At 54.1% G+C, this 18,894-nt stretch overlaps 1 protein-coding gene across 4 annotated transcripts; it reads left to right on the top strand.

The window, feature by feature from the left end:
* Positions 1 to 1,348: 1,348 nt before the first annotated feature.
* ANKRD13D (ankyrin repeat domain 13D) lies at positions 1,349 to 18,668 on the top strand. 4 transcript variants are annotated; one of them, XM_060175942.1, is made up of 15 exons: positions 1,349 to 1,533; positions 1,929 to 2,064; positions 2,143 to 2,267; positions 3,061 to 3,106; positions 3,186 to 3,329; positions 3,415 to 3,604; positions 15,115 to 15,181; positions 15,434 to 15,515; positions 15,710 to 15,771; positions 15,878 to 15,993; positions 16,802 to 16,959; positions 17,051 to 17,176; positions 17,269 to 17,438; positions 17,927 to 18,018; positions 18,290 to 18,668. In XM_060175942.1, the coding sequence occupies exons 1-15, from the start codon at positions 1,444 to 1,446 to the stop codon at positions 18,501 to 18,503; spliced, it is 1,818 nt and encodes a 605-aa protein (XP_060031925.1). In that variant the 5' UTR covers positions 1,349 to 1,443; the 3' UTR covers positions 18,504 to 18,668. The 4 variants fall into 4 exon arrangements, with proteins under 4 accessions (XP_060031925.1, XP_016041751.1, XP_016041750.1 ...); XM_016186265.2 differs by having other exon boundaries at positions 15,875 to 15,993; XM_016186264.2 differs by having other exon boundaries at positions 1,350 to 1,533; positions 15,863 to 15,993.
* Positions 18,669 to 18,894: the final 226 nt, after the last annotated feature.

Below are 18,894 nucleotides of genomic sequence, written 5' to 3'. Positions count from 1 at the left end.
CACTGCACAAGAACCAGGGTTCAAGCCCCTCCACCTTCACCTGCAGGGGGAAAGCTTCACAGGTGGTGAAGCAGGGCTGCAGAGGTTTCTCTCCGTCTCTCGCCCTCTCCCCTCTCAATTTCTGTCCTATTAAAAATCAATTAAATAAGGGAGTCGGGCGGTAGCGCAGTGGGTTAAACGCAGGTGGCACAAAGGGCAAGGACTGGGGTAAGGGCCCTGGTTCGAGCCCCCGTCTCCCCTCCTGCAGGGGGGAAAACGCTTCACAGGTGGTGAAGCAGGTCGGCAGGTGTCTGTCTCTCCCCCTCTCTGTCTTCCATTCTCTCTGTCCTATCCAACAACGACAACAATAATAACTACAACAACAGTAAAAAACAAGGGCAACAAAAGGGAATAAATATTTTTAAAAATTAAAAATGAAAGTTAAAATCTTTTAAAAAATAAAAGCAAGGGGCCTCGTGGCCCAGAGACTCAGACTTGAGGCCAGTGGGTGACGGCCCTCACGCCGAGGGCCCTCCTGGAGCCCAACCAGGCGAAGACGACCAGCCCCTGCACCCCAGTTCCGTGGGGTAGTGGCGGGGGGGGGGGGGGGCGGGCCCAGACTTTGAAGCGATTCCTCTGCCCACACTAGCTGAGAAGACGGGGGACCCAGCGGTGGGTGCCTGCAGGGCCGCGCTCACAAGCTCGGGTCCTGGAGTCCTGCCTCCACTCCACCCCCAGACGCGGTCCCTGTCCCTGGGGAAGGTGCTTAGAGCTTAGTCCTGAGCCTGGCGCATTAAAGGGCGTGGGTGGGAATGCGGGTGTGTTAGGAGGGAGATCCCAGCAGGCAGCCCAGGGGCGTGGGGTGAGAAAAGCAAGGAGTGGGCGGGAACGTGAGGAAACTGAAAGGGGGGAGCAGCAAGCACCCCCACCGCACCCCACCCGCACCCCCACCGCACCCCCACCCCAGGCCAGGACTCCGCCCCTCGCCGAGGCGCCCCGCCCCCTGTCCCTCCTTCCCCTTCCGCACTCGCCGAGAGGGGTTGCGCCGGGCTGGGAGCGCCCCCTGCAGGCCGCAGGGGAGCTGCAGGCAGGCCCCGCCCTCCGGACCGCCTCCCGCACCCCATCGACCAGGCTGAGCCCTCGACGGGAACCCCAAGCCGGGCTGCTGCCCGCTGCCCGCCGCCGGCCGCCCCGTGGCGCCGGGCGGAGAGGCTCCCGCCCATCCCGGGGTCCTGGGCCCGGCGGCAGTTGCCATGGTTGCGAGGCCCCGCCCATACCGGACCCCGCCCAATCTCCGGCCCCGCCCGCGACAGGCCCCGCCCCTGTCGGACGAGACCACGCCCTCCCCGCCTCCTGCGCCGCCGCCGCCGCCGCCGCAGCCGCTGAGACCGCGGGCCGCAGCTCGGGCGCAGCTCCGGGGCCGGGCCGGGCAGCCGGGTCCGCGATGCGGCCCTGAGGCCCAGCATGGCCCACCCCGGCCCCACCTTCCCGCTGCACCGGCTGGTCTGGGCGAACCGGCACCGCGAGCTGGAGGCCGCGCTGCACAGCCACCAGGTGAGGCCCGCAGGGCCCCCCCAAACCGAGGTCTCCACCACCCGCCCCTTCCTCCCCGTCCCATCCGATGCCCAGCTCATCTAACCGCCCCTCGGGCTCGAACCTCTGTCCTGCGCTCTAGCGCCCGGCCCTCCCCGCCCGCCCGACTTCTCGCAGCACCCAGCCCCCCAACGCCCCTCACAGCACCCCAGAGCCGAGCAGGCCGGCCCCAACTCTCCACACTGGCAGCCGCAGCTGCGTCTGACCGGCCCCAGCCTCTGCACCCCATCCCTGTCCTGGCAGAGCGCAGAGAGCTGGGCAGGCCCTTCCCGCCTGCCCCCTGCCCGGCCCGGATGCCAGGCCACCGCCCGCCTGCTTCCCAGTGGCTCCCCGCCCAGACCCCCCCCCTCCCCCAGCACGACATCGAGCAAGAGGATCCCCGCGGGCGCACCCCCCTGGAGTTGGCCGTGTCCCTGGGGAACCTGGAGTCCGTGCGAGTGCTCCTGAGACACAATGCCAACGTGGGCAAGGAGAGTGGCCAGGGCTGGGCAGGTAGGACGCACCAGGGTGGGCCAGGGGCCGGAGAGGGCCGGAGGGGCGGGGGTCCGCTCAGCTGCCCGGTGCTCCCAGTTCTGCAGGAGGCGGTCAGTACCGGGGACCCTGAGATGGTGCAGTTGGTGCTTCAGTACCGGGACTACCAGAGGGCCACCCAGCGGCTGGCAGGCGTTCCAGAGCTGCTGCATAAGCTACGCCAGGTGTGGGGGGGTGGGGGAGTGGGCCCTGCCACTCCTCCGGGCACCCCGGGCAGTGAGCCTCTCCAGACCCCGGTCCAGGGACTTTGCCGGGACGGCCTCTGCCACCCCCGTCCTTGCCTCCGACTGACCCACAGAGTGGTGGGCCTCCTGGGGAATGTGGACTTTTGGGAGCGGGGTTCACCGCGAAGGGCCCTAGAAACAGCTGGCCGCCCTCCCCCCAGCCTAGTGGCAGACCCAGAGTTGTTAGGGACCCTGAAGAATCCGGGAAGATGCCCACCAGCACCACGACTCTCACTTTTCCGGGGTCTTCCCTGAGCCCCCTTTCCTGGACCTGCAGTTTTTTGGTTTTTTTTTTTTATATATATTTTTTTCTTTCTTTTTTTTTTTTTAATTTTATTTATTTATTTTCCCTTTTGTTGCCCTTGTTGTCTTTTTTTATTGTTGCTGTAGTTATTATTGTTGTTGTTATTGATGTGGTTGTTGTTGGATAGGACAGAGAGAAATGGAGAGAGGAGGGGAAGACAGAGAGGGGGAGAGAAAGACAGACACCTGCAGACCTGCTTCACCGCCTGTGAAGCGACTCCCCCGCAGGTGGGGAGCCGGGGGCTCGAACCGGGATCCTTACACCGATCCTTGGCGCTTTGCGCCACCTGCGCTTAACCCGCTGCGCTACCGCCCGACTCCCTGGACCTGCAGTTTTGGGGTGCATAGTGGAGCCACGGCAGCACCTCACAGCTTGCTTAAGGGGGGCTGCAGACAAGAGGCCCCAGGCAGACACTCTGGTCTCCCCCAGGCCCCCGATTTCTACGTGGAGATGAAGTGGGAGTTCACCAGCTGGGGTGAGTCGGGGACCAGGGGGCTCCCTGGGGTGGGGCGGGCCCCAGGGAGAGAAGCGGGGTGACCTCGCGCGCCCCGCAGTGCCCTTGGTGTCCAAGATGTGCCCGAGCGACGTGTACCGCGTGTGGAAGCGGGGCGAGAGCCTGCGGGTGGACACCAGCCTCCTGGGCTTCGAGCACATGACCTGGCAGCGTGGCCAGAGGAGCTTCATCTTCAAGGGCCAGGGTGAGCCGGGGTCCCTGCCCGTGGGCGGTGGGGCCACCCAGGCGGGCCTCCCCCCTCACCCCCACCCCACCCCACCCCGCCACAGAGGAGGGCGCCCTGGTGATGGAGGTGGACCACGACCACCAGGTGGTGCACACGGAGACGCTGGGCCTGGCGCGGCACCAGCCGGAAGCGCTGCTGGCAGCCATGCGGCCCAGCGAGGAGCACGTGGCCAGCCGTCTCACCTCCCCCATCGTGTCCACCCACCTGGACACCCGCAACGTGGCCTTCGAGAGGTGAGTCGGGGCCGGGCTTTGTTTCTGTGGAGCTTGGGGATTCCTGCACGCAGGGCCTGTGTCTGACCACACCACACCCCCAGTCCCACCCCCCAGTCCTGGAAATACTTTTAAAAAAAACACCAGGGAGTCCGGCGGTCACGCAGTGGGTTATTTAAGCGCATGTGGCGCAAAGCACAAGAACCGGCGTGAGGATCCCGGTTCGAGCCCCCGGCTCCCCACCTGCAGGGGAGTCGCTTCCCAGGCGGTGAAGCAGGTCTGCAGGTGTCTGTCTTTCTCTCCCCCGCCCTCTGTCTCCCCCTCCTGTCTCCATTTTCTCTCTGTCCTAGCCAACAACAACAATATCATCAATAACTATAATAACTACAACAGTAAAACAAGGGCAACAAAAAAGAATAAATAAATATATATATATATATATATATATATATATATATATATATATATATATATATATGTATATATAACACCTGGGAGTCGGGCGGTAGCGCAGCGGGTTAAGCGCAAGCAAAGTGCAAGGACCGGAGTAAGGATCCCGGTTCCAGCCTCCAGCTCCCCACCTGCAGGGGAGTCGCTTCCCAGGCGGTGAAGCAGGTCTGCAGGTGTCCATCTTTCTCTCACCCCCTCTGTCTCCCCTCCTCTCTCCATTTCTCTCTGTCCTATCCAACAACAATGACATCAACAACAACAACTACAACAGGAAAACAAGGGCAACAAAAAAGAATAAATATATATATATATATATATAAAACACCTGGGAGTCGGGCGGTAGCGCAGCGGGTTAAGCGCAAGCAAAGTGCAAGGACCGGCGTAAGGATCCCGGGTTCGAGCCCCCGGCTCCCCACCTGCAGGGGAGTCGCTTCCCAGGCGGTGAAGCAGGTCTGCAGGTGTCTGTCTTTCTCTCCCCCTCTCTGTCTTCCCCTCCCCTCTCCATTTCTCTCTGTCCTATCCAACAACGACAACAACAATAATAACTACAACAATAAAACAACAAGGGCAACCAAAGGGAATAAGTAACTATTTAAAAAATGAAAGGAAAAAACACCTATGAAATGTCATGTAAATGACGTCCAGTTCTCCTCAAAGCACCAGCTCAGTGGGGGTGGCAAACCCAGCAAGGTGCAGCCATCACAACTGTCAACTGCAGGGCATTTCTGTCACCTCAAAAAGAAGTCTAAGCTGGAGAGATAGCTTGCCGGCTAGCCCTGCACGTCTTGTTGTACAAGTGACTTAGGTCAGATACTGGCACCGCATGGGAGGTACTAACAGCACCAGAGGAAGCTCTGCTGCTGTGTCCTCTCCTTCCCCCTCCCTCTCTCTCTTTATCTGAATAAATTAAAAAAAAAAAAAAAAGCCCAGGAGGTGGTGCAGTGGCTAGAGTGATAGACTTGAAGGCATGGGGGTCCCAAGTTTGATCCCTGCTGTCACATACATGTGCAGAAGTGATGCCCTGGTTCTCTTAAAAAAGAAAAAAAAGGAAGGAAGGATTGCTTTCCTTTCGTTACTACCCTTCACTCCCCTGCAGTGGCAGCCTAAGGAAATCTTTCTGTCCTGCCCCGCACTTTTCCTAAGAATGTGCGGTCTTGGCTATTGGACTGGCCCCACCTGCGGCATGGCATGGGGTTCTCAAGGCACACTGTGAGCTCAAACTATTCATTTTTATGGCGGGACCTGTGTCGGTGGACAATCACACCTTTTGGCCAGTTTCTGCACAGTGTCGCTGTCAACACCTGAGAGCAGGTATCCCGTGGCCTGTGTCCCCACTTCTCAGGGGTGGCTGGCCGGCAGGGACTGAGCTGGGCGGGCGCTGTGATAATGGGCCTTTACCTGTTTGCTGCCCCAGGGGGCCAGCTGCTCTCTTTCTCACCAGCACTTCCTTTTGTTCCTTTGTTTATTTATTTTGGGATTATAACCATCTCCTTGTGGATTTGATTTGCATTTCCCTGATGACTCATGCTGACATCATTTCCTGTGCTGACTGGCCATTTGTGGCTCTTTAGGGAGAGAGCCTGTCTATTCAAATCCTTGCCCATTAAAAAAAAAAAAGTTATCTTTTTGTAATTGAGTCCTAGAAGTTGTTCTCTTCCTCATCCTCCTTCTTCTCTTTCTTCTAGATAAAGGGTGAGAGTCAGAGAAAGGGAGAGAGAGAGAGAGAGAGAGAGAGAGAGGAAGAAGAAGAAGAAGAAGAAGAAGCAGCATTGTAGCACTGCTCCACCACGCGTGAAGCTTCCTCTGTGTTGCCTGGGAACTTGAACCTGGGTCCTTGCACTCGGTTCTCTCAACCCACTGGGCTGCCTTCTGGCCCCTGAATGTCTAGATATAAATCCTTTATCAAGTACGTGACTCACAAGTATTTTCTTTTTTCTTTCTTTTTTTTTTGTTTTGCCTCCAGGGCTATCTCTGGGGCTCGGTGCCAGCACTAAAAAGCCACTGCTCCTGGAGGCCATTTTTCATTTTTCTAAAGACTTTAAAAAATATATTTATTTATTTATTCCCTTTTGTTACCCTTGTTGTTTTATTGTTGTAGTTGTTGTTGTTATTGATGTTGTCGTTGTTGCATAGGACAGAGAGAAATGGAGAGAGGAGGGGAAGACAGAGAGGGGGAGAGGAAGATAGACACGTGCAGACCGGCTTCACCGCTTGTGAAGTGACCCCATTGCAGGTGGGGAGCCGGGGGCTCGAACCGGGATCCTTGCAGAACCTGGAGTCCTTGTGCTTGCCCTGTGTGCACTTAAACCGGTGTGCCGCTGCTGGGCCCTCAGCAAGCATTTTCTCCCATTCTGTAGCTTATCTTTGCTGTTTGTTTTCAGATGGGGGGGTGGGGACTGAAAGACACTGCCACACCAAAGTCTCCCTCAGGGTGGGGGGGGGTCCAGCAAGTGACCAGCGTGTCTGCAGCCCAGCGAGCTATTTCGCTAGCCCTGTCTCTGCACTTTCTTGACGGTGTCCTTTGAAGCACTGTTTGTAAAGCTGTATTATTAATTTTTTATGAGAGGGAAGGAGAAAGGGAGACCACCGCTCAGCTCTGGTTTGTAGTGGAGCCGGATTAAACCTGGGGTCTCTGGAGCTCAGACATTGAGATTCTGCCCTCTGACACCGGAGGCATCACAGTGGTGACGGAGCCCAGTGTGCAGCTCTTGCTTTCCTGGCCGTGTTTTCCGTGTTATATGTGCTTCGGTGTTACATGTGCTTGTGTTGTGTTTAGGGTTATAGCTAACAATATGTTGCCAGGTCCAAATTCGTGAAGACTTCCCCTGATTTTAGTGAGAAAGGTTTGTTGTTGCTGCTGCTGCCCTTGTTGCAATCTTCATTGTTATTGTTACCACTGATGTGGTTGTTGGATAGGACAGAGAGAAACGGAGAGAGGAGGAGAGAAAGACAGACACCTGCAGACCTGCTTCACTGCTTGTATTAATAGTAGCATATGGAGAGAGGTAGAGCAACCTCATTCTTTTGCATGTTATTACTGATTCATTGAAAAAAAAATATATATATATATAGTTACGGGGTTCAAGATTCAGAGCCAGCCAATGGAGTCAACAAAGAAGTTTTGTTTTTTTTTTTTAGATTTTATTTATTTATTAGTGAGAAAAATAGGAGGGGAGAGAGAAAGTACCAGACATCACTCTGGTACATTTTGGTACATGTGCTGCAGGGGATAGAACTCAGGACCTCATGCTTGAGAATCCAGTGCTTTGACTGCTATGCCACCTCCCGGGCCACAGGATGAGCTTTATTACCATTAATGGGCCACAGACAGAGCTCCTGCTTTTAAAGAATTATAGGCCCCTGGTGCCAGGTGGCAGCATGCCAGGTTAATCGCACATAGTGTGAAGTGCAAGGACTGGCACACAGATTCTGGATCGAGACCCCGGCTCCCCACCTGCAGGGCAGTCGCTTCACAAGCATTGAAGCAGGTCTGCAGGTGTCTATCTTTCTGTCCTCCTCTCTGTCTTCCCCTCCTCTCTCCATTTCTCTCTGTCCTATCCAACAACAATAGCAACAACAATGGAAAAGAAAATGGCCCTCAGGAGCAGTGGATTTGTAATGCAGGCACCAAAAAAAAAAAAACAGAATTCTGGGCCCTGAACAAAGGGAAGACCCAGCTTCTCTGTGGAGCTGCAGGCTGAGAGCCGAAAGCTCATGGCAGAGTAGAGGCTGCAAGGCTAAGGGGTTGGGGCTTGTGCCATTGCTGGGGTCTGGCCACCGTAGTGCCTGTGATCTGTCCTTGCATAGCTGTGTCTGGGGAAAAGGTTCAGGACTTAGAAGTTTTATGACCTGTCAGGACAGGATGTGCCACTGGTGGTGGTGGGGGGGGGGGGGCGACACACCTCTCTGTAGGCCTTCTCTCTTACCTGGAGCATCTCTCCCTGCAGTTTGGCTAGTTAACTCTTTCTTTTTTTTTTTTTTTTTTATTTATAAAGAAGATACATCTTTTTTTAATTTTTTTATATTAGCTTTATTTATTTATTGAATAGAGACAGCCAGAAATTGAGAGGGGAGGGTAAGATAGAGAGGGAGAGAGACAGAGAAACACCTGCAGCCCTGCTTCACCACTCATGAAGCTTTCCCCCTGCAGGTGGGGACCAGGGGCTCGAACCTGGGTCCTTTTGCACTGTAATATGTGCGCTCAACCAGGTGCGCCACCACCTGGCCCCTAGTTAACTCTTTCGTCGCTTGGACATTCCCTCTTTCGATAGGGTTATCTCTGGAGCTCGGTGCTTGCACTTTGTCTCCTCTGCTCTCAGATGTCACGTCCCCCTTTTTTCTTTATTTTCTGGTAGAGACAGATGAAATAGAGAGAGAGAGGAGAGACAGAGAGAAGCAGAGATACTTGCTGCCCTGCTCTAGAGCTCATAAAGCTTCCCCCTGCAGGTGGGGACAAGAGGCCTGAATTCAGCCCCTTGTGCCTGGTCATGTGAGCTGCCTGCAGCCCTGAGAATTCTCTCCTTGCCCTCTGAGTTTGGCTGCCTTGTCAGTGGCTACCAAACAAACCAACAAAAACAGAGTCTGGTGAGCTGGGAGCATCTACACCGCCTCTGAAGATCAGTTCAGGGAGGTGGCTTCATCTGTTTGTTTTCCTCCTTCCTGTCTTTGCCCAGAGCCCTGCTCAGCTCTAGCTCATGGCGGTGTGGGGCATTGAACCTGGGACTTTTGTTGCCTCGGACATGAACAGTCTTGCATCACCGCTGTGCTATCTGCTCAGCCCTCCTGTTTTTTAGGAAGTCTTCTCACTCTCTTCCCTTCCCCCTCTCTCTTTCCCCCCCTTCTCTTCCTCCTCCTTCTCTTCCCATTCCTCCCTCCTTCTATTTCTTTTTTAAAAAATAGGTATTTTATTTTTATTTATTCCCTTTTGTTGCTCTTGTTGTTTTATTGTTGTAGTTATTATTGTTGTCATTGTTGTTGGATAGGACAGAGAGAAATGGAGAGAGGAGGGGAAGACAGAGAGGGGGAGAGAAAGACAGACACCTGCAGACCTGCTTCACCGCCTGGGAAGAGACTCCCCTGCAGGTGGGGAGCCGGGGGCTCGAAACGGGATCCTTACGCCGGTCCCTGCGCTTTGCGCCACCTGCGTCCTCCCTCCTTCTAGACCCAAGGACTGCTCAGTTCTGCCTTCTGGTGGTGCTGGGAAGTGAACCTGGGATCTCAGAGCCTCAGGCGTGAAATTCTGTTCCGTGAAGCACTGTGCTATCTCTCCATCTTACCTATATTTTAAAGATTTGTCTACGAGCTGGGCAGATAGCTCACTGGGTAAGGCGTCTTCCTCATAGAGTAGGCAGCCCAGGTTCAAGCCATAATGTCACATGGAAAGGGTTTATTTATTTAAGAGACTCTGGAATATACCCCCTCACACATACTTTTTATAAGTAAATGACTGATTTAATTTCTGCACTTACTGCAGGGATCTGCATATGGTCTGTCTTCTTCTTTTTTTTTTTTTTTTTTTAGATTTTATTTATTTATTCATGAGAAAGAGGAGGAGAGAGAGAGAGAAGAACAACCAGACATCACTGTGGTCCATGTGCTGCCAGCGATTGGACTCACGACCTCATGCTTGCTTGAGAGTCCAGTGCCTTATCCACTGGGCCACATCCCAGACTACTTTTTTTTTTTTAATATTTATTTATTCATTCCCTTTTGTTGCCCTTGTTGTTTTATTGTTGTAGTTATGATTGTTGTTGTCGGATAGGACAGAGAGAAACGGAGAGAGGAGGGGAAGACAGAGAGGGGGAGAGACAGACAGACACCTGCAGACCTGCTTCACCGCCTGTGAAGCGACTTCCCTGCAGGTGGGGAGCCGGGGGCTCGAACCCGGATCCTTACACCAGTCCCTGTGCTTTGCGCCACCTGCGCTACCACCCTAAGTTCTCTTACTTGCTAGGGCACAGTTGTCCTTTGTAATCCCTTCTTTTCAATGCAGGAGAAAGAGAGAGGGAGGGAGAGGCCAAAGCATCACTTTTCTGCTCCTGACTTCCTATTTGTTTTTGTCTTTCTGTCTTTTAAATGATGAACCCAGGGCCTCACACATGTGAGGCATTGTCTTTACCACTGAGCCACATCTACAGCCCCGCAATTCTTTCTTTGTTCCACCTTTATTAATATAAACCCTTATGAACGAAGGCCCAGAGTCCCTTGGGCTTAAGTGAATTTCATAATTTACAACTTTAATGAATTAATTACTGGATAGAGAAGGAGAGAGAGAGACACCTGCAGCCCTGCTCCACCACTCTCAAAGCTTCCCTTGGTAGGTGGGGACAAGGGGCTTGAGCCCGGGTCCTTGTACATTGTCATGTGTGTGCTTTGCCAGATGTGCCATCACCTGGCTCTTCCTGCAGTGACTTTTGTTATTATTTTGTTTATATTCTTTAACTTTTATTTGATAGGGCAGAGAGAAATTTAGAGGGAAGTAGAAGAGAGGGAGAGAGACAGAGAGACACCTGCAGACCTGCTTCACCACTTGTGACGCTTCCCCCAGCAGGTGGAGACACCACCACCTAACTCCTATACATATTTCTTTACTTATTTACTGTCTCCAGGGTTATTGCTGGGCTCGGCGCCTGCACTATGAATCCACTGCTCCTGGCAGCCATATTTTTTCTATTGTTGCTACTGTTGTCGGACAGGACAGAGAGCAATGAAGAGAGGAGGGGAAGACAGAGAGGGGGAGAGAAAGACAGACACCTGCAGACCTGCTTCACCGCCTGTGAAGCGACTCCCCTGCAGGTGGGGAGCCGGAGGCTCCAACCCGGATCCTTATGCCGGTCCTTGCACTTTTGCGCCACAGGCACTTAGCCAGCTGCACTACCACCCGACTCCCGATAGTATAATTCTTATGCAAAAGTCTCTCATCCCTGAGGCTCCAAAGTCCCCTGCACCACCAGAAGCCAGAGTTGAGCAGTGCTCTAGTAAATTAAAAAAAAAAAAAGTCAGGCTGTAGCGCAGCGGGTTAAGCACAGGTGGTACAAAGCACAAGGACCAGGGAAGGATCCCGGTAGGAGCCCCCTGGCTCTCACCTGCAGGGGGGTCGCTTCACAAGCGGTGAAGCAGGTCTGCAGGTGTCTGTCTTTCTCTCCCCCTCTCTGTCTTCCCCTCCTCTCTCCATTTCTCTCCGTCCTCTCCAACAATAACAACATCAGTCACAACTACAATAATAACTACAACAATTAAAAAAAAACAGCTAGGGCAACAAAAGGGAATAAATAAATAAATAAATTTTTTTTAAAGTTTAATCTTAAAAAATTGTCATTTCGCTTTTAATTTTATTGATTTTTCTCTATATTGGTTTTTCTCATTTCCATTTTATTATTTTTTACTCTGTTTTTTAAAATATTTTATTTTAGTGAGAGAGATACAAAGAGAAATGCCAGAGCCCTGCTCAGCTGGGGCCGGTGGTGGTGCAGGGGATTGAACCTGGGAGCTTTGAGCCTCAGGCAGGAGAAGCTTTTACAGAACCATGATGCTATCTCCTTCACCCCTTCTCTCTGGTATTTGTTAGTTCCTTCCTGATGCTGTCTGTGAATTTAGTTTGCATTCCTCTCTCTCTCTCTCTCTTTCTTGTCAGAGCCCAGCTCAGCTCTGGTTTATGATGGTGTCGGGAATAAACCTGGGACCTCAGAGCCTCAGGCATGAAAGTCTGCTTAAAAAAAACGATGCTATCTCCCCAGCCACTACTTTCCTCCTTTCCCAGTATCTGGGAAAGACTTGCAGTCCTCCTTGCTGCAGTGAGGTCCAGCTGCAGAGCCCCCTCTGAGCGCTGCCCTTGGCTGTGTCCCATACTCGCAGGGGCTTCAAGCTTTGACCTCACTCCCTTCAGCTCAGGGTCTCTGCTCTCCCTTCCAATTCATCCCCTGACTCACTAGTCATGGAGGGTGCTGTTTACTCCCCCCCCCCCCCCTGTATCTGAGAGTTCCCCAACTCCTCTTTCTGTGTTTGATGTATAATTTGACTCCTTTGTGTTTGAAGAATCTACTTCAGGGCAGGGGTAGATAGCATCATGGTTATGCAAAGAGACTCTCATGCCTGAGGCTTCAAAGTCCCAGGTTCAATCCCCTGCACCACCATCAGCCAGAGCTGAGCAGTGCTCTGGTTTAAAAAACAAACTATATTTCATATGATTCCCATCCTTTCCATTTTTTAAATGAACTTTATTTATTCATTTTTCCCTTTTGTTGCCCTTGTTTATCATCGTTGTTGTTACTGTTGGATAGGACAGAGAAATGGAGAGAGGAGGGGAAGACAGACACCTGCAGACCTGCTTCACCGCCTGTGAAGCGAACACCCTGCAGGTGGGGAGCCGGGGGCTGAACCAGGATCCTGGTGCCGGTCCCTGCACTTTCCACCATGTGCGCTTAACCCTCTGCGCCGCTGCCTGGCTCCTCATTTTTTTTTTTTTTTACTTCAATGTCACTTTATTGAGGAAATGGTGATTCACAGGACACTTCCATTTCTCTGAGGTGTTTTTTTTTTTTTAATTTAGAAAAGGAGATATTAACAAAACCATAGGACAGTAGGGGGACAACTCCACACAGTTCCCACCACCAGAACTCCGTATCCCATCCCCTCCCCTGACAGCTTTCCCGTTCTCTGTCCCTCTGGGAGCATGGACCCAGGGTCATTGTGAGATGCAGAAGGTGGAAGGTCTGGCTTCTGTCATTGCTTCCCCGCTGAACATGGGCGTTGACTGGTCGATCCACACTCCCAGAGCTTTTTCTTATGACCTGCATATGTTCATGTCCACTTGAGAAGACTGTATTCTGTTGGGACTGGGTGGACTGGGTGGGGTTAAGTTTGGTTTACAGTGTTGCTCTAACTCCCTGTTTCCTCGGTCGACTCTGTCTAACATTGTGTCTGTTACTGAAAGCGGGATATTGGAATCTCCAGCCACTACTGCTGAGTCACGTGTTCTTTTTTTTTTCTTCCTTTCTTTCTTTCTTTTGAGAGATGTCACTTATTTAGTAATGTGAAAGATAGTAGGAGAGAGAGAAAGAACCAGACATCACTCTGGTACATGTGCTGCCGGGGATTGAACTCACAACTTCATGCTTGAGAGTCCAATGCCTATCCACTGCGCCACCTCCCAGGCCACTGTTTCTACTGTTTTAAAAAGATTGGGGCCACCTGCAGGGGAGTCGCTTCCCAGGCGCGGTGAAGCAGGTCTGCAGGTGTCTGTCTTTCTCTCCCCGTTTTCCCCTCCTCTCTCCATTTCTCTCTGTCCTATTCAACAGTGACCACAACAATAATAACGACAACAATAAAATAAGGGCAACAAAAGGGAATAAATAAATATTTTAAAAAACAAGATTGAGTGGTCCAGGAGGTGGCGCAGTAGCTAAGGCACTAGACTTTCAGGCATGAGGTCCTGAGTTCAATCCCTGGCAGCACATGTACCAGAGTTATATCTGATTCTTTCTCTCTCTGCTCCTATATTTCTCATTAATAAATATTTTTTTAAAAAAGAATGATTTCATATGAGATAGTCACTTTTTTTAAATATCTTTTTTTTTATTTTTATTTATTTATTTATTTATTTTCCCTTTTGTTGCCCTTGTTTTTTTATTGCTGTTGTAGTTATTGTTGTTGTTATTGATGTCATCATTGTTGGATAGGACAGAGAGAAATGGAGAGAGGAGGGGAAGACAAAGAGGGGGAGAGAAAGACAGACACCGGCAGACCTGCTTCACCACTTGTGAAGCAACTCCCCTACAGGTGGGGAGCCGGGGGCTCGAACCGGGATCCTTACACTGGTCCTTGTGCTTCACGCCACATACACTTAACCCACTGCGCTACTGCCCAACTCCCAAGATAGTCACTTTTTAAAAATTTTATTTATCTTATTAACGAGAGGTGAGAGGGCGGCATGCTGAGGGGATGTCAGTCTTGTACCTGCAATGCTAGGGGTCAAACAAGGACCTCACAGTTAATATTCCAAAACGTTATCCACTATACCATCTACCTGGCTGTTTAACTACTTTTTCAAAAAGATTTATTTATTGGGTCCTGGGTGGTAGTGCAGCAGGTTAAGTACATGTGGCGCAAAGCTCAAGGACTGGCATAGGTATCCTGGTTTGAGCCCCCGGCTCCCCACCTGCAGGGGTTCACTTCACAAGTGGTGAAGCAGGTCTGCAGGTGTCTGTCTTTCTTTCCCTCTCTCTGTCTTGCCCTCTTCTCTCCATTTCTCTCTGTCCTGTCCAACAATGACAGCAACAACAACGATAAACAACAAGGGCAACAAAAGGGGAAAAATTGGCCCCAAGTAGCAGTGGATTCGTAGTGCAGGCACCAAGCCCCGGCAATAACTCTGGAGGCAAAAAAAAAGAAAAAAAATTATTTATTTATTGGGGCTGGGCAGTAGCAGCTGGTATCTCTCTGCCTCTCTCACTCTATTCCCCCTCTCAGTTTCTCTGTCCTATCACATAAATGAAAAGAAAAAGTTGGCCAGAGAGAGCAGTGGATTCATTGTGCAGGCACGGAGCCCCAGTGGTAACCCTGATAGCAGTAAGATATATTTACTTATGAGAGAGAGAAAGAGAGAGCCAGAGTATCCCTCTGGCACATGTGCTGCCAGGAATCGAACTTTGGACCTCATGCCTGCAAGTGCAGCATTCTAGCCACTGCACTGCCTCCTGGGCCATCAGGTTAACCTTTCACTGTGGAAAATATCACGTTTATGAAGGAGAGAACAATATAACGCACACGCCGCACCGTGTCAGCACTTGTCAACATTGGGCCCATCTTGTTCACCTACCCCTTCCTCCTCTCCGTCCCCCGAGCCCCCAGATTCTCTGAAAGGACATCCCAGATGTCACACCATTTCACCGGCAGGTGCCCTGTGTGTGTCACTGACAAGATAAGGAGCCGGCCGCCACAGAATTTGGTTTTCTAGGTCGTTTTGGCCCCTAATGCCACCCCCTGTCACAGGGAAGGCTGTTCAGAAGGGGTTGGGCTGGGGCGGGGGTGTAGCCAGGCCCGTGGTACAGTTCTTCACAGTTGCCCTGTCTGATCTTTTTCAGAAACAAATGTGGGATCTGGGGCTGGCGGTCGCAGAAGATGGAAACTGTGAGCGGCTACGAGGCCAAGGCAGGCGAGGCAGGGCCTGGGGCCTGGGGAGGGGGTAAGAGACAAGGCCCCAGAGGTCCAGCATACCCGGGGGACCCCCGCAGGCGACCGAATGGCTGTCTCCTTGTGGCAAGGCCTCCAGCAGGGCACCAAGAAGAATCCCCAGGCCCTCCGCTGTGGGGCAGCAAGGTCTTGAGATCTTGGCCCCGTACTGGAAAGGCTGAGTGTGGGGAACGAGCACTGAGCTCCCAGTTCCCCTGTCCACACCCCCAGGTGTACAGTGCCACCAATGTGGAGCTGGTGACACGCACGCGAACGGAGCACCTGTCCGATCAGGACAAGTCGAGGAGCAAAGGTAAAGCCAGGTGCGCCTGCCTGCCGCTGGGCCTGAGTGTGGTGGGGTTCCCCCCCCCCTGGGCTTGGGCCTGAGTGCCTGGGACAAGCTGAAGGCCCCCCATTCCTGACCAGAGGCCCCCAGGGAGGAGTGAGGGTGGGGGCACCTGGAGGCCCTGGTACGGCCTGCTGATGGGCTGCACCCCTTCTGCTTAGGGGGGAAGACTCCGTTCCAGTCCTTCTTGGGGTTGGCCCAGCAGCACTCCTCCCACTGCGGGGTGAGCCAAGTCGGGGTGGAGCAGGGGCTGGGCCCGGGGCCAAGGGGGCGTGCAGTTCCCAGTACTCAGCCCTGGCCTGGGCTACACCCAGGCTTCTGTGCAGCAGGCAGCCAGCCCCACCAACCCCACGGCCATCTCCCCCGAGGAATACTTTGACCCCGACTTCAGCCTGGAGTCCCGGAACATCGGCCGCCCCATCGAGATGTCCAGCAAAGTACAGAGGTGAGGGCTGGGAGCGTTCCCAGGCACGGGGACCCCACCTGGGCCTCTGAGCCAGACTCTCAGCTCCCCCACCCACCCCACCCCCTGCACAACCACTCTGTCCATGCTTGGTCCTCAGTACCCTGCACAGGGCTTCACCAAGAGACCTGGTGATTCCACCTTGAATGAGTGAGTGAATGAATGAGTGGCTAAATGAATGAGTGAATGAATATATAAGTGAGTGAGTGAGGGACTGAGTAGGTGAATAAGTAAGTGAATGAGTCAATGAGTGAGTGAATGAATGGGCAACACTACCCATGGATGGTTTCCTGTTGACTCAAGCAAGTGTCTTCGGGGCCAGCTTGTAGCAGATGCCGGGCCCTGCCACCTCCTGCCTTTGTGACATGAGAATCTGGCCCCACCTGCAGCTTCCTCCCCTGTAAGATGACTCCTTACTGTCACCTTGTCTGCTAGGAGGATCCGACCTGTCATCACCTAGACTCCTGCGGGCAGGCACGGCACTGCCCCGGGGACCGTGAGGCTTGCTCAGCTTGTGTGGGAGCTGGGTCTGAACCTGGCAGCCCTGACCCTGGGCTGTGCCAGCGAGAATGGGACAGAGAGGGAGGCCCTGGCCAGCTGTGGGTGGGGAGGAAGGGTTGGGCCTGGCAGAAGCCTGATGCCCAGCCCCACCTGCCCCGTGCAGTTAGAGACTTGACCTGAGGGCTCACGGGTGTCTGGGGACAGCTCAGGTCAAGGACACAGCTGGGAGAGGCCAAGTAGAGGTCAAGGTGAAGGCATCAAGGGTGAGGTCCCGTGGTCTGCGGCACAGGTTCAAGGCCACCCTGTGGCTGAGTGAGGAGCACCCGCTGTCCCTGGGTGACCAGGTGACACCCATCATCGACCTGATGGCCATCAGCAATGCCCACTTTGCCAAACTGCGTGACTTCATCACCCTGCGCCTGCCACCAGGCTTCCCAGTCAAGATTGGTGAGAGTGCAGGGGGCGCCCGGCGGTTTGTGGGGAGCGGGACTGCCCACCTGCTTTGGGGCAGGGGGCCTCAGGGACTGTCTCCCCGCAGAGATCCCCCTTTTCCACGTGCTCAACGCCCGCATCACCTTCAGTAACCTGTGCGGCTGCGACGAGCCGCTGAGCTCCGTGTGGGTGCCGACCCCCGGGGACCCTGGCTCCGGACCCCCGGCTTCAGGTACCCCTGCGGGTCGGGGGCAGCAAGGTTCCCCGGGGCTGGGGGCTGAACTGAGGTTTGAGTGCAGTGCGGCGCCTCTGTTCCTTGGCCAGGCCCTGGGTGCCCCCTCCCATGCGAGGTGGACCCTGCGGTGTTCGAGGTGCCCGAGGGCTACAGTGTGCTGGGCGCCGAGCGCAGCGAGCCCCTGCGGGACGAGGACGACGACCTGCTGCAGTTCGCCATTCAGCAGAGCCTGCTGGACGCGGGCACCGAGGCAGAGCAGGTGGGCGTGGCCTCTGCGGTCGGGGGGCGTGGCTTCTGCTGTCAGGGGCGGGGCCTCTTGTTCAAGGTCAAGCCTCTGCTGGGGGCGGGGCTTCTGTTCCCTTCTTCTAGCGTTTGCCCTTCTTCCGTAGCCAGTCAACAGCATCAGGTTGAGCCTGATGTCAAGTTTCGAGACCTCCTTTGAATCTGGAGAGGTGGCAGTCGTTGACTATGTGGGTCATAGTCTGTCTGGAGCCGCAGGGGCAGTTCGGGTGGTCTCTGGCTCCCCAGCGGTGGAACATAGCGGCGCTCTGGCCATGGCCTGTTCGATAGCGATGGAGGAGGGCCCAATCATAACGTGCTAGGTCAAAGTCGGGTTGACGCTTAAGGAAAGGCCTCTACTGCCAGGGGCGGGGCCTCTGCCGTCGGGGGCGGGGCTTCTGTTCTCCAAGGCCAGGCGTCTGCTGTCCAGTACGGGGCTAGAGGTGACCAGGTTCCCGACTGCTGCAGGTGACCGTCTGGGAAGCACTAACCAACACCCGGCCCAGCACCCACCCTGCTCCTCAAGTCACGGCTTATGAGGCGCAGCTGCAGCTGGAGCGGTGAGTCTCTGCCGCCAGCTGGTTTGGGGTCCCAGTCCCACCCTGCCCTGGGATTTGGCAGCCACAAGAACCCCTGGTTGGTGGGGGTGGGCAGCAGAGAGGTACTGTCCCAGGACCCCTGCCCACTTCCCTCTTCAAGACTACCCTTCACCCAAGGGTGGGGAGAGACCCCTTCACCTCTTCTCTCCTGTCCGCCGAGTCCCCTGCCCTTGGCCCCAGCCTTCTACGTTACTCATCTGCCTGCTTGCTCTGTTTCCACCACACTCCAAAGGGCCCTCCAGGAAAGTCTGCGGATGTCCACAGAGTCCAGGGACCCAGGATCCCTTCCGAGGATGCCCCCGACCCCCGTCCCCCCCAGCTTCGAAGAGCAGCTCCGCCTGGCCCTGGAGCTGTCCTCCAGGGAGCAGGAGGAGCAGGAGCGGAGGGGGCGGCAGGAGGAAGAAGACCTCCAGCGGATTCTTCGGCTGTCCCTCACAGAGCACTGAGCACCCTGCCCTGGAGCTGGCCGGTGCGCCCCTCTTACACACATACACCCGCTTTTATAACTTATTTATTTATAAACTGTCGGCGGCTGCGTGTAGGGCCTGGAGCCCTGGGGGCGGGCTTGCCTTGGAGACCAAGATGATAATAAAGAGACTTCAGCAGCAGGCCTACTTAGCTTGGTTGGGGCTGGGGGTGCTGAGGGAGGGTTCTGTAGACCCCAGCCTCAGTTTCCCCAGTTGTCAAACAAGACCACAGCCAGGGCTGTGAGGAGGGTAAAATGAGCCAACACAGGTCCGGGTGCGCTGAGCCTTGTCGCACCTGCTGGAGACCCTGCTTCCTCTGACCACCTGGTCCCGTTTCTGGAGCCAGCAGGGACAAACATGGCCTTCAGAT

The sequence above is a fragment of the Erinaceus europaeus genome, chromosome 17 (genome assembly GCF_950295315.1).
Source record: "Erinaceus europaeus chromosome 17, mEriEur2.1, whole genome shotgun sequence".
NCBI lineage: Eukaryota > Metazoa > Chordata > Mammalia > Eulipotyphla > Erinaceidae > Erinaceus > Erinaceus europaeus.
This window is presented reverse-complemented; position numbering and strand designations above follow the sequence as displayed.

What these genes read in the sequence shown, in the direction of transcription:
- ANKRD13D (XM_016186264.2), top strand. Translation starts at nt 1,444, where the DNA reads ATGGCCCACCCCGGCCCCACCTTCCCGCTGCACCGGCTGGTCTGGGCG. An exon ending in TGAGCGGCTACGAGGCCAAG is followed by an intron (nt 15,182 to 15,433) that starts GCAGGCGAGGCA and finishes CCACACCCCCAG; the next exon opens with GTGTACAGTGCCACCAATGT. An exon ending in CTCCGGACCCCCGGCTTCAG is followed by an intron (nt 17,177 to 17,268) that starts GTACCCCTGCGG and finishes TTCCTTGGCCAG; the next exon opens with GCCCTGGGTGCCCCCTCCCA.